The sequence below is a fragment of the Cricetulus griseus genome, chromosome 3 (genome assembly GCF_003668045.3).
Source record: "Cricetulus griseus strain 17A/GY chromosome 3, alternate assembly CriGri-PICRH-1.0, whole genome shotgun sequence".
Classification (NCBI taxonomy): domain Eukaryota; kingdom Metazoa; phylum Chordata; class Mammalia; order Rodentia; family Cricetidae; genus Cricetulus; species Cricetulus griseus.
Window position 1 is genome coordinate 245266230 of NC_048596.1, and position 15320 is coordinate 245281549.

Below are 15320 nucleotides of genomic sequence, written 5' to 3' on the forward strand. Positions count from 1 at the left end.
ACCTGGGCTCTATAGTAAGACTCTGTCTCATAAAGCAGAAACAGGGATATCACAGATGGTACAGGAGTAACTTGGAACTTCTTACATGTGCCATCATATCCTTTAAATATAAATACTATGTCCAGTTAGATAACACTTTTCAGGGTGGCTCACAGCTCATGATTTGTGATGCTGCCATTATAGGGGGTTCTGTCTTAATAGAAAGCAAGATTAGATTGAGTCCTAAGCAAGTAGTAACCTCACCTTGAAAGACATGGGCCTGGCTCCATTGCTGGGCAAATTCAAAAAGAAACTTTCTAGGCTGAGAAGCACTTGAGGAAGAACTGGACACAGGTGTGGTCAGCTAGACTCCCAGCCATCTGAACACTGCCTTCGGGCTTTACTTCAAATCAGAATTGGAGAGCTCAATGGGCAAAGTGCCTGTTGTATAAGCATGAGGGCCTGGATCCAAACCCCAGCACTCCACGTCAAAACTGGGCTTGGGGATACACACATCTGTAACCCCAGTGCTCATCCAGGCATGGGAAGAAGCAGACATGGGAGAAAACTCAGTAGCTTGATGGACAGCTAGCCTGGAATATGCAGCTATGGACAACAAAGGGACTAGCCTATCACACTGAAAGTTATCCTGTGACCTCCATATGAGTACCTTAGCATGGAAGTACATGCAGTTACACACCAAGGATTCTGCATACACACACACACACACACACACACACACACACACACACACACACACCATATACACATGAGATTTAAAACACACGGACAATCTCAGAGGCTTACTTTCTAGGTGATTGTAAGTTGACAGTGATGAACCATCTCATCATAATAGACACCCTTAGTGAAAGGGCAGCTTTTTGAGCAAAGATTGGAAAGAAATGGGTAAAAGTAATATACATATCTGGGTTAAGGGTATTGGGCAGAGATGGGAGACATGCAAACTATGGCACAATTCTTTGCTGGTGGAGTTGGCAGTAGTGTGGAAAGAACCAGGTGATGTTACATAGCAGCATCCTCCCAGATTAAACCTTCCATCTTGGAAGGAAGATCCTTAAGACTTACGATGTTCTAAAAGGAGGTAAAACATTCCATTTTGCAGGAAGCTCCTTAAAACTCAGGAAGCAACAACTCAATGGCTTCAGAAAGTCCCTGAAACTGACAAGATTCACTAGGCCCATCGTTCCTCAAGTGTATATAAGCAGGAGGGATGCTGAGAGACTAGCAGAGTCACCTAGAGACTCCTAGATCAGCTAAGCTGCCTGGAAGACAGAGACCAGCCGAGTTACAGAGGAGAGATTCTCAGACTTTGGAATTGCCTTCGAATTGTGCAGAAAGCTCTGGGGTTGTGGCTTTTGTGAGTCATCACCCATGTTGGAGTTGGCTTTCAGTAGATGCAGCCGTCTTTGAGTCATCCCTGCTCCTGGTAAGCAACTTCTCACCTGCTCGTGTCAATACTCATTAGTTAAACAGGTTGAGCACTTGTGCAATTGTTACTTTGGCCTGCCAGGGGTTCCCTTTCTGTAGTGAATAAACATGTGTGTTTTGTCTCACGAGGAAAAGTCTATCACACAACAATATGTTGAGGTGGATCAAAAGGAGATAAATTAAGACTAATGGTGGCTGGTAGTAATGCTTCGTCATTTTCTCGGAAAGACAGTAGGAGGGTTTAAGCTAATCTGGCTACAGCATAATGAAATCACAGGCTGCTGTGTTCAACAGGGAGCATAGAAGCTGACAGTGACCGAACGAAGCCTCTTCACTATCCATCATTGTGGCTTAGAACACGGTGGGAATGGCCAGATTCATGATGTAATTTGAATATAGCTGCTGTTATATTGAGTCTCCCTTAAAAGAACATATGCTGGAAGCTTAGTCTCCGGGGTGGGGGCAACATTGAGGTGAAAAAGTTTAGTTTGGTCTCCAATGTACCAGTGTTGAGTGGAGGAAAGTGTATATAAGCTATGAGTTGGGACCCAGGGAAGTGGTTACCTCATTTGGAAGGCTTAAAGTAGGTCTTGTGTGACTTCGGTTCCAAGATGAGTGAGTTGTTATGAGAAGACTGAGCATGGCCTTGGAGTGTCCTTCTGCTTGTGCCTCACTCTGTCCTGTTTCACATACACTTTTCCTGCCATGGGGATGCATCTGCCATGACTTCCTTACCAGAAGGCAACCAAATAGGTTAGGACTAGTCAATCTTAGATGTTCAGCCTACCTAAACTGTCAGCTAAATGAGTCTCCTTTCTTTACATACCACTGTGCTTCAAACATTTTGTTAATAATGACAGAATCTATGTTAGTATGGTAGTTGATAGAGTTTGCTAATTATATCTAGAGTGGCAGAGAAAGCATCAAGACTGATTGTCTTGACACATCAGTCAAGATGAAGGGAACCGAATGTGGAAGAAGCTTATGAGACAAGGTCAGAACTTCAATTTTGGGCATGCTAAGTTTGAGGTGTTGGATATAAAAGTTGAGACACATATCCATGTGTGCCCAAGAAGTTCAGAAGAATGGTTTGAGCCAGAGACATAATGTTGTCAGGCATTAGCTTGCATTTTAAACATCCTCAGATTGTGGAGAGTAAACAGACAGAGAAAATCTCTCACAAATGAGTCCAGACATCATGCCAGTCACAAGGCCAGCTTAACCTCATAGAAATTTCTGTCTGTCAAAGTGTCAGAATTTCGTTTGCTGTTTTGTGATAGTAACTCCCAGAGTCATTAGCTTGCATTTAAGAAAATTAAATATCATTTAACAATTATCAATCTAGACAGTCTCTCCTCCTATCTGGAACTTGCAGCGTCCTTTCCTCCCTTCCTCCTCCAGAACATTAATTAGGAATCAGGACAGGACAAAGTGTGCAGGTCTGAGCCTTTCTCTTCTGATTGGTCGTTCACCCGTAGCTTGTTTGTTAGCCATGCTTCTTCACATAGCTATCAATTGTGGCCATTCTCATTAGAATCAATTTGAATTCATCTGACAGGATACATCTCTTAAGCAAAGCATTTCCTGCTAAACCTCAAAAGAAAGTCTTCAGTGCATCTTTGCAATGATTGTGTTCATTGTGCAGCAAGAAGACACTAAAGCAGCAGAAATATGATTCACTCATAAGGAATCACTCAGCACTCAGGAGATACACAGCTTCCTAGACTTGGGACTCCAGGTAAAGCTAGCATTGAAGGATGGACAGGAAACCTGAACTCTACTCCTCTTACTGGTTTATGCTTTATGGTGGTGACATTTAGTGGGAGTGATAAGAATAAGTAGAGCACTCTGGTCCTTTCCGCTACCTCTCCAGATTTCCCCTGATGAAGGCTCAAAGGCTAAGACAGGGACTTCGTCTTCCTTCCCAGATCCCCCCTAAACATGTCAGTGACAAATCTCACATCTTTGCATTAACTCATTTACCAGATCAAGCTTAATAATAAGGAAAAACATCAGCATAGTGCCATCCCTTGGTGGAAAATGGCGTCTTCTGAGTCATTTTGAGGTCTGTCTGATCCCTGAGGAAAGGAGGACTTAACACTATGTCCCTGAAACACCCCATTGCCATTGCCAATGTTCTTGCCATTCAACAGGATGAAGAATTTTGGAATAGATCAGAATTCTCAGATGAGAGTGACTTGGAGGGTCATAGATTCCCTTTAATGTTTGGGGACTGATGCAAACAAGTATTGTGGAATAATCTTTTTGTACACTGTAGAGATATCTCTTTGCCTAAGACACCTTCTGATTGGTTTAATAAAGAGCTGAATGTCCAATAGCTAAGCAGGAGAGAATAGGTGGGACTTCCAGGCAGAAAGGAACTCAGGGTTAGAATCTAGGTGTGCAGAAATGCCAGAGAGACGCAGACCAAGTCAGATATATATAATGGAAGAGAGGTTAAAAAAAAAAGCCACGTGGTAAAATGTAGATTAATAGAAGCAGGTTAATTTAAGTTATAAAAGCTACTTGGTGGTAAGCCTAGGCTAAATACCAATATATCATAATTAATAAGAAGTGTCCATGTCATTATTTGGGAGCTGGTAATCCAAAGACAGTTCGACAAGAAAGTTAGCTACAAACTAGAAATATCTGTGATGATTTTGAAAGTTATCTGTTCCTTGGAAGGTGGGCACCAGGGACAGAGTTAAGATAATGAAGTCACAAGGCCTTCCCTTGTGGATGGATCCAATGTATCCTACCCAGCCCTACATCAATACTATTTCACCCCCCTTTCCTCCCCTTAACATTTCATATGCCTTCCCATAGTGTTTTCTCTCTGGCAACATTATTCCCACATCTAATGTAACTTGACTGTGAAGATCACACACATACACACAGTCCAAAGGGAAGAGCAGAGACTCAATTTAAGGAGACAAAATGTGATATGAATCCTGGTCCACCAGGACATGTCCTTAGTCCTCTCTTTCTAGCCAGTACTGCCCTAGGGAGTCATCAGGGTTCATAACTAGTGCTCAGGATTTTTCTGCTAGAGAATCATTCTGTAGTGAAGGACCCTAGCAAGAGCCATAATAGTGGATTGGCCCTGCCAGTTGCCATGTCTACTTGGCCCTGGAGCATTAAGTTTAAGGGTCCCCAAGAGAGTCCTTACTTACTTTATCATGGTTCAGTCATAGTTGATTCTTAGGTAACAACTAAAAATTCAGTTCAATTTATATTAAGCAGCATGATGAGTGTCAGACTTCTGTGAGAGCAGGAACTTGGAGATAAGATTCTGCTGTAGGCTATAGGGAGGTTATGTCATGGTTGGCTTTAATTGTCAACTTGATACAGACTAGAATCACCTGGGAAGCATCCCAGTAAGGAATTATCTACATTTGGGTTGGCCTGGGACATATCTATGGGGAATTACATTAAGTTAATTAATATAGAAGACCCATCCCACTGTGGGTGTTACCATTCCCTAGGCAGAGGTCCATAGCCTGTATAAGAGTGCAGGAAGTAGCACCAGCCATAGTGTGCCATAGTGCTTCAACCATAAACAAAAAACTAAACCAAACAAAAAAATGGTAAACAGACTAATACATTTGTCAATAATAAACAAGAAGTCTACCCTTCCTGCAGAACAGAAAGGTTATGTGATAGGTAGGGTTTTAGTTGGGGGGGGTAGGGGAGGAGGGGAGGGAGAGGGAACTGGGATTGACATGTAAAACAATCTTGTTTCTAATTCAAATTAAAAATTGGAAAAAAAAAAAGGCCAGGCGTTGGTGGCACATGCCTTTAATCCCAGCACTAGGGAGGCAGAGGCAGGTGGATCTCTGTGAGTTAGAGGCCAGCCTTGTCTCCAGAGTGAGTGCCAGGATAGGCTCCAAAGCTACACAGAGAAACCCTGTCTCGAAAAAACCAAAAAAAAAAAAAATGGAAAAAATAATAAAAAATAAACAAGAAGTCTGAGTTTCATTTTTTTTTAAAAAAAAAAAAAAGTGGGTTAAACAAGCTAGGCACAAGCAAGCAAGCGAGCATAGACACATAGTCATTTCTTTTTGCCCTTGATTGTGGATGCAATGAGACTAGCATTTTAAAGTTGACTGCCCCTCAATGATGAATTGTAACCTTAAATTTTTAAGCTGAAATAAGTCTCTTCCTCCACTAATTTCCCTTTTGCTAGGATATTTTATCACAGCAACATAAGTAAAACTAGAGTACCCTCAGTTCTCTGCCATGCTGGCTCTACTTTTCCACTCACTCTGTCATGCAATATTATTTATTATTTATCATATATATTGTTTACTGCCAAGCTCCTCTTTCCAATTTCCCTCACTGTTGAATCCCCAGTGACTCTATTCATGCCCAGGGCGCAATAAGCACTTAATGAGTGTTTGCTGGATGACTTAGGTGAATGACTGTGAGGTTAAGGTGGAGACATGCACAATAGGCTAGACAGAGAGTGGTACTGGATTCGCTCTGAAAGGATCTGTGAGGATTTCTTAGGGAAAGACAACTTCTAACAGAATCTTGAAGGATGCTCAAGAACCAGGGGAAGAAGAATAGAAAAATAATAGCTAAGCTATATAACAAAGCAAAAAAGCAGGGATTAGAATTGTTATCTGGAGGTGGACAGGAGTCCTCTGCTCAAACAGCTTCAAGCTGGAAGAAAAGCCAGAAAAGCTCCAAGAGACTTAAAATGTAAATGTATTCATTGTGTAGTTCATGTTTTACAAATTAATTAAATCGAGATAACAACAGACAGGCTAACATTCTGTTCAACTGATGTTTAAAATATGTTCAAGGCCCCCTGAAAGATGCAAACTAGTTCTTTTTTGTGTATATTCCATGACATAGCTTCTCTGGAGCTTAGGTCAGACTGATCTCAGAGGCTCTTGACTATGCCACCTGCTTCCTGCCCCTGGGAGATTGCCACTTCCCAGAACTGAGCTGGTATTTGCTCGAGATTCCCAATATCACCTGGCATTCAGTTAGAACAAATAAGCCAAATGCTTCCTTGACATCTTGTCCTGGGATTTGGTTCTGTCTTGAGCATCATCTTTTCTTATTTACAGGTCATCATGGTCAGTATAGCTCTCATTTTTCCCTGGGAAGACTCACTTGTCCCAGGCCAGCACTCAGAGTGGCCAGAGTTCAAAGAGTTATTCTGTTGGGATCCTGGGCTGACATCTAGGAAGCTTAACTTTATGATGCCTTTGGCTGAGAAATTGGCTGTTCTTGGTTAGCTGATCTCTGAAAGAAGTTTCAGTATTTGAGCAACCGAATTAAAAACCTATATACAGGGCTATGGGGATAGATCAATGGGTAAAATACTTCTGCAAGCACGAGACCCTGAGTTTAATCCCTAGAACCCACAAAAAAAAAAAAAAAAAAAAAAAAAAACCAGGAGTGGTAGCCTGTGCGTAATCCCAGCATTGGGAAAACAAACTTGAGGATCCCTGGGGATCACTGTCAATCAGTGTAGCCAGCTAACCAATAAAACTCAGGTCAGTGAGACATCCCCATTTTTTATGGTATGGTTTCTAAAGAATGACCTCATGTCTTCACATGCATATGCATGCCCCCACCACAAGCACACACGTACACACACACACACATACACACACACACTGGCCCACATTTTAGAAAACCACATACTGTGCTCAGTTGGATAAGCTCCAACTTCTCATAAGCTCTGCTCAGGAATTCTTTGTATAAATATAAATGTAACATGGAGACACTGGTTAAAAAAAAAAGAAGAGTGATATAAATACAGTACTCATGTATGAAATTCTAAAAAGCATTGCATTAAAGTATGAAATAAATGTGACATTCCTACAATATACAACTAAGACTGTAAGTAATTTACTTACTAATTAAGAAACCTTCAGATGTAACGAGAATGAAGCACAGCCCTGGAGACAGGAAGAGGCTGGCATAGCAACAGGTGCAAGTCAACACAAACTGTTGAGAGCATTTAGTAAACACTAAAACAGAAAGCAATCATAAGCCCACCAGAGGCAACTTTTCCTACTAATTATTTTCCCAGGACCTGGATACTGAAATCATCTCATGGTTATTTGGGTCAAGAATACCATAAGAAGAGTGTGAAATTCAAGATCCAGCAATTCCACTCTTAGGCATATACCCAAAAGAAGCACATTCATACAACAAGGACATCTGTTCAACCATGTTCATAGCAGCACTATTTGTAATAGCCAGAAACTGGAAGCAACCTAGATGCCCCTCAACTGAAGAATGGATAGAGAAAATGTACATTTACACAATGGAGTACTACTCAGCAGGAAAAAAGAAAAACAATGGAAACTTGAAATTCAAAGGCAAATGGATGGCACTAGAAGAAACCATCCTGAGTGAGGTAACCCTGTCACAAAAAGATAAACATGGTATGTACTCTCTCATATATGGATTTTAGACATGGAGCAGGGGATGGCCAGCCTACAATCCACACCGCCAGAGAGGCTGGAAAACAGGGAGTACCCTAAGAGAGACATGTCTGGTACCCCAGGGAAGGGGAAGGAGACAGGATATCCTGAGAGGATTGAGAGCATGGGGGAGGGGAGAGGGAGCTGAGAGAAAGAGAGAGGGAAAAGAGGAGGGGAGAGGAGGAAATAGGGGAGCAGGAAGGTTGAGTCGGGGGAAGAATAGAGGAGAGCAGAATGAGAGATCATAACAGAGGGAGATGATGGGGAATGTACTGTGTATGTTCATCTTATTGATTGTTGAATAAAATACTGTTTGGCCAATGAGGCAGCAAGTTAGGTGGGACTAGGAGTCGAAGAGGATTCTGGGAAATGTAGTAAGAAGCGGTGATCCAGGCAGGAAGTGACATAGCAGGGAGACTCATATTTAAGGAAGGACAAACAGGAAATGGGCCCTTTTCCCCTCCACTCTTCCTCCAGAAGTGTGATGTGATCCACCAGCAAGAGAGGACGCCAATGGAAGGTGTCAGATAAGATAAGTCTTATAAAATATATAGATTTATGATAATTAAGACTAAGCTAACAGATGAGAATCCTGGCCAAGCAGCATTCGTACGTAATATAAGTCTCTGTATTATTTTGTCCATCCATGTGGTAGCCAGAACTCAGGTGGCTGGCAGAGACTGCCCTTGTGGCGATAGGGCTGGGCAGCTTTTGGTGGAAAGATTTATAGTAACAGGGAGCCATTATGGATTTGAGGAGAGCTCTGGCACTAGGGAGATTTCCAGAGATCTACAAGGATGACACCAACTGGCAATCTAAGAAACAGTAGAGAGGCTACCTTAAATGCCCTCCCCCAATAATGAGACTGATGACTGACTTATATGCCATCCTATTGCTTTCATCCAACAGCTGGTGGAAGTAGAAGCAGACACCCACAGCTAAACACTGAACTGAAATGGAATCCAGTTACAGAGAAGGAGGAGTGATGAGCAAAGGGGTCCAGACCAGGCTGGTGAAACCCACAGAAACAGCTGACCTGAACAAGGGGGAGCTCATGGACCCCAGACTGATGGCCAGCATGGGATTGATCCAGAGCCCCTGAATGTGGTGTCAGTGAGGAGGCCTTGACAATCTATAGGATGTCTGGTAGTAGATCAGTACTTATCCCTGGTCTATGAATGGACTTTGGGAGCCCATTCCATATGGAGGGATGCTCTCTCAGCCTGGACACATGGGGGAGGGCCTAGGCCCTGCCCCGGATGATATGACAGACTTTGGGGATCCTCCATGGAGTTCCTCACCCTCCCTGGGGAGCGGAGGGGAGATGAGGTGGGGGGTTGGTGGGGCGCAGGGGAGGAGGGGAAGGAAAGGGAGCTGGGGTTGACATGTGAAGCAGGCTTGTTTCTAATTTAAATTTAAAAAATGATTTTAAAAAGTATAGTGCGAAATAATGACAAGAACTGCATAAAAGCTAATGACTACAGTGTACCTGTGTTCTCCATGGAATGCAAAGAGCTCCATAGGCGTCAACTCGCTTTGTCCTGACACTACCTAGGCAGCAGTTCATCACTTTCCTAGGTCACAGCTACAGTAAACATGCAGATTTCCATCTGAGTTTCCTCTGCTCTGAGCCCACAAGCTCAATGAGTAGACTCACCCCTATGGTGGGAGGCCATGTCCATGTGTTGAGTCCTGATGGCACAGGTCCATGTTTACATGTTTCTGTGTCCCTTTGATGACCATTGGGTTTGCTAGCAAGGGCTTAAAAACCTAGTGTTTTCTGGACATTTCTGGTCTCTCCAAAGACAGGTGAACAGCCCTCTCTCTCAAATGCATGCATCTGTTCCCAAGAAAGAGTCTACAACAGTTTTAGCCACTGTTTCAGAGCCAGTCTCTTCCCACGCAGCCATCCACCAGAAAACATTTCTTGGGGAAATGAAGAGGCCAGGACAGTCTCCCCCATGGGGCCTATGCTCCTTCACTCACCATGGTGCTGGTGTATTCTTCCAGGTCAGCCTCTGAAATGGCCTTTTTGTGATGGAGGAAAAGGTCTCGGAGAAAGTTCTGTGACACCAACAGAAGAGTGACATTGAACACAGTGAGCAAATACGATATAAACTTGCTTAAGGTCTTTTCTATTGGGGTGGGACTGTGATTTGTTTCATGGAGGAAATAAAATGTTAAATCAGCATTACATAGAAGCATGGAGGGCTGCCACTGAAGGTGCTCTTAGAAGCCAGAGAGGAACTCCTAGCACAAAACATATCATAAAATATGCATTCACTTCTTTCCCAAGGACAGCATCATGACAAGCAATTTCTAAGTCTTTATTTGTTGGTTTTAAATTTCTTATTATTGTGCTGTAAGTGTGTGCACGCATACATATGACAATCAGAGGTGTGCAGCAGTGTGTGCAAATAGAGGACAACTTTGTGGAGTTGTTTCTCTCCTTCCACCTTTATGTGGTTCCAAGGATTGGACTTGGGTCATTAGGCTTATGCCTTTACTGATTGAGCCATCTTGTCAGCTCACCTTCTAAATCTTAACATAAATATGCTCTTTTTGAAGTAACAAAGTCAAAGCCATGTGTTTTAGGCCCACAGAAATAAAATTAATTTATTTATATATATGATTTATATGAATATATTTATATATATAATTATGTTATATATAAATTTATAATATATAATATACCATTGTATAACTATATTATATTTATATGTATTTATATTATATGTTGTGTATATGAATTTTATATAATTTTATATATAAATTTATAATATACATGAGTATATTATATATATTTCCCAAACAAACCAACCCTTCACCTAGTGTTACTTCCCACTGGTACTCACACAAAGCTCAGCAGCTGATATGAAGCCACTGCTGTCTGCATCATATTTGCGCCAAATCTGAAACACACAAAAGCCATTCATCTCGAGCCTTAGCTGCCTGACTTCTTGTTATATGACAAGAAGTAGCCTAATTGAGGGTTTATTTCAGCTCACAGTTTGAGAGAACATGGTCCATCCTAGAGGAGAAGGCTTGGCTGTGGAACTCAAAGCAGCTAGTCCATTACATTATATCCACAGCCAGAAAACAGAGAATGGACAAAATGTAGGGCCAGGCTATGAAACTCAAGGCCCAGGCCCAGTGATCTACTTCCTCTGCTCAGACTCTACCTCCTGAGCAGTGTTACCAGCAGTGACTAAGTGTTCAAAGATATGATCCTAGGGAGGACATCTCACATTCAAACCATATTACTGTTCATCTTCGGACATTTCAGAGTTGACTTATATAGTGTTCCTGTGAGTCACCATCTGCAAATGGTTACTACCTGGATGTAAAGAGATGGTTTTCCAGGGAGCTCAGACTTGCTGTGGGTAGAACTCAGCAGAGATGGAGATAAATCTCAGAGCCACCCAAGAGGACCATGCCTCCTTTGGAAAACTCAAAATGGAAGCCTAAAACAAGAGACTTCTACTGGGAACAGTGCATAAAGCAGAAATACCTTCTTTGCATTAAATATCTAAAAATGGAAGATACTATAAAAATACTGCTTTAAATATAGAGCTGTCACAAATATGAAATATGTGAGACCCCACAAGACAAAAAAAAAAAAAAACAGTTCCAGGAAGGAAAGAAATGATAGGAGCCAAATGTGTCCTAAGCATGTCTGTTGTGCTCTGACCACACAGACAGGATTACTCAGAGAACAGTGCTTCAGGGAGACAAATCTGAGGAAAATCTGATTGTTACCTGTTAACAACTAAAACGCTAAAGAGCGTTATGTTGGTAAAATGATGAGCTTTTGGGGAGAATAAAGAAGCTAAGAGCAAGGCAAGGTAGATTGTGTGTAACCCCAGTATTGGAGAGACTGAGGCAAGAATGTTGCCCTAAGTATAAGACCAACCTGGATTACACAGAATGACATGCCAAAGGAAAAAACAAAGCAAACAATTGGCAGTGATGGTACATGCTTATAATCCAAGAATTTTGGAGAATGATGTGGGGGATTACAAGTTCAAGGCCTGTGTGTGCTACATAGAGACCCTGCATCAGAAAGCCTAAACGACCAAGGAAACAAACAAACTGAAAAGTTTCAAGGACTCTTGCCTGTGTAGCCCTGTTCTGGGTAGAAGAGAAAATTTGGCACTGATACTTCACAGTGGCAAGCTATCCCTCCTGATGGTTGAGGCCAGCACTGATGCACTGAAGATACAATTGCTTACTGAACTGGAAGACAAAAGCTGAACATCTGTGAGGGAAAGTGCAGAATGTCATTTTTAACCAATGCTTTTACTTTGATAACCTCTGATTATTCCAAGGAGGCTCACAATGAAAATCATCATGAAGCGTTTGGGGTTTGGTTTTGCTTTGTTTTGCTTTTTAGTAATCTTCACTGGTTTAGAATCACCTAAGAGACACACTTCTTGGTATGCCTGAGAGTCTCTCCAGACAGGTTTAACTGGGGATGGAAGAAATTCCATGAGCATGTACAGGACCATCTCATAGACAGGCCCCCAACTAAATAAAAGGAGAAGAGCCAACTGAGCAATTGCATCCATCTTTCTCTTCCCCCTAATTACAGACATAGTGTGACTACTTGCCTGTCTCCTCTGCCACCTCATTTTGTGCCCTCACTATGATGGACCAAACTATCAAACTGTAAACCAGACAGACCCTTCCTAAATTTGCTTTTGTTGGAGACTGTTATCACAGCACCCAGAGAAATAATGAACACACTAACTGCCAGGATCTTAATTTCTAGCCACAATCAGATTGTAGACCTTGAAGGGGTAATGTAAACACTGGTCATGAAACTGATGTTTAGTGAGAAATAGTCAGAAATGTCACTCCTTTAAGTCTGTATCATTTACAACTGATTTTTTCCAGACTTACAAAAAGCATGTATTAAATGTGATCCACATTCTAATTTTTATGTATAAGTATACCACAATGATGAAAACAAGTAATTTTAAGAAACACAGGTTACAATGCTGTCTCCAAGCAATCTCCATTTATTGATCTTATAGTATTATTGCATCTGAGCCACTGGAGGACTAAAGATTTTGTGTAAATATTCAGTAAGCCCTTCTTTAAGAATACAAAGTAAAAAGATGCTCAGGAAAAAAGAAAAGGCATATTGCCAGCAGGCTCATAGGAAAGGTTACACCCTAGGAAATAGGAGGAACACAAAAAGGGCATTGAAGATACAATAAAAGGGCTAGAGAAATAGTTTGTGGGCAGAGTGGTTGCTGCAATCAGACCTGCTGAGTTCACATCCCTAGCACCTATGTGAACAATCTGTATGTGCTGGCATGTTCTTGTAATGCCAGCTCTGAGAGGTAGAGACAGGAAGATCCCAGGGCTCCTCAACATGAACTCCATGTTCAGTGAGAGACTTCATTACAAATATAAGTACGCAGATAGGCAGGTAGGTACATACATACATACATACATACATACATACATACATACATGCATACATACATGGGGCCTTAGGGACAAGCAGAGTAATGAATGGTGGTCCCACCCTCTTTCTCCATGAAAACAACAAGTGCTCACCTGCATGAACTCCACACTGTTATCCAAAGGGGTTTCCAGGCGAAAGAACAGGAGGAAATTTTCATCCTCAGATAAGAACATACTGGCAAGCTACAGGAAACAAAAAGGAATAGTCATGGTCTCTTATCAGTGTCCACTTAAGAAGCAGAACATGCAATGCACATGTTGTAGGGAACATTTTCAGAGCTCCCAGGATGGAGAGCCCAGCTTGCAGTTCTAAACCTCAGCGATGGTCATTCATTAATTATTGGTTCTTTCAAAAAATGCCATAATCCTATTAGATATGAAACTGTGGATCCTCCCAATAGAAATAACCACAGCAGTAATGGTGATGATGCTGAATTTGTTTATCATTTAATTTGTTCTATGTGCACTTCTGCCATTGAATTGATGATTTAATCTATTGATATTAGAAAGTGTTGCTCTAAGGTTCATATATACGCAGTCATTTATGTTTTATTTTGTTGCTTTTTGAGGCAGAATCTTAATCTGTGGCCAGGAACACAGCCTTGCACTTAGGACATTTCTCCATTTCTGGGTAACACAGAAAAAAGCTGATAACACTGCACAATAAGTGGCAGAGTCTATGTTGCAAACTGACACCCTCAGGCCCACACTGAACTGCCATGTTTTGCTGGTCATATGCTATTGGGTTCTTCAGTATCAGGTGTGGACACAGGAATGACTGCTCTCTGCCTAGATTCTGAGGCTCTGGCTATAACACTATTAGTGTCTATCTTATACTACAATATGCAAATGTGTTCATTCAGCCGACCACCTTCCTATAGAAGTGCCAGGTTGGTTGATTTACTTCACATGGTCTGTGAACAAGGTAATGTCTTTTTCCCTGGTGATCACAGCACTGTCTTGGCACAGAGGCAAGATTGCCTGGGGTTGTTAAAGTGTACATTGTCTTCTTTTCCAGTTGTCACCATAAGTGAAGGTAATTTTCTGTGGGACTTGTCAGTGTCACAGAGTGAGTCCAGATTGTACCTGTTACTCATGCTTGTGGTGCGACAAATCCACTATGCTCCAATCATATAAAAGTGTAAAACCATCTAATTACTTACAATACAAAAGTCTTGATAATGATTAGTATTAATAAGTTTCTGGTTTATATATTTACTACAATAGGCTCTTCATCATCTTAGTGTATACTGCTTTCTGTTGTGGTTCTTGTGGCTTTGTTGTTTTGAGGCAAAGTGTCACTCTGAACCCAAGCTAGCCTGGAACTCACTCTGAAACCTAGGCTGGTTTTGAAGTTGCAGCAATCCCTCTGCCTCGGCATCCTGAGTGATGGGATGCCAGACATGAGTAATCATGTCTGGCTGCCACTGTCTTTTAAAGGAAATGTCTGCTCATGAATATAAGGGCATGGGGTATGTGGTCATGGAACTACCTCTTTCATCAGTACGTGACCTTCTTTAGAGACATCATGGGCAGACATTAACTGTTGCTTCACTTTCTGCACATTTTCTTCCATAAGAGTGTCCTGAAACAAAGAATGTATAGTTATAGCCACCAGGATCACAAGCATTCAAAGCATGTATCCCAGTCACCATGTAATGATTTTTGTTTTTTTTTTCAAAAGAGAGCACTGACAGATTTTTCTTATCCACCAACCACCTATTAATCTCCTAACTAAAACAGATGTAAAGAAGCTTAGTGACTGCTGTGGGCATTAAAAGAATGCATTTAAATATCATCAGCTATTTGGTTGAATGAAAAGACTGGGTAGTAATTAATGTACAAGAGTTCTTTCCAGGAACTCAAAGCTTTTAAAATTTTTAACTAAACAGTCCAGCTTTGAAGACTCCTTGCTTTCTCTCTTGGTGAAAAATAATTGTAGGAGGGACATAATTAAAGAGGAAAGCA

At 41.6% G+C, this 15320-nt stretch overlaps 1 protein-coding gene across 1 annotated transcript in view; it reads right to left on the minus strand.

Moving 5' to 3' along the window:
• Scgn (secretagogin, EF-hand calcium binding protein) overlaps window positions 1-15320 on the minus strand; it is a 38878-nt gene that overhangs the window by 16365 nt on the left and 7193 nt on the right. The window contains exons 3-6 of the mRNA XM_027409578.2: window positions 14845-14937; window positions 13446-13535; window positions 10733-10789; window positions 9864-9941 (exon numbers count right to left, since the gene is read on the minus strand). Of these exons, the coding sequence (XP_027265379.1) occupies window positions 9864-9941; window positions 10733-10789; window positions 13446-13535; window positions 14845-14937 (318 nt within the window). The remainder of the gene's footprint in view (window positions 1-9863; window positions 9942-10732; window positions 10790-13445; window positions 13536-14844; window positions 14938-15320) is intronic.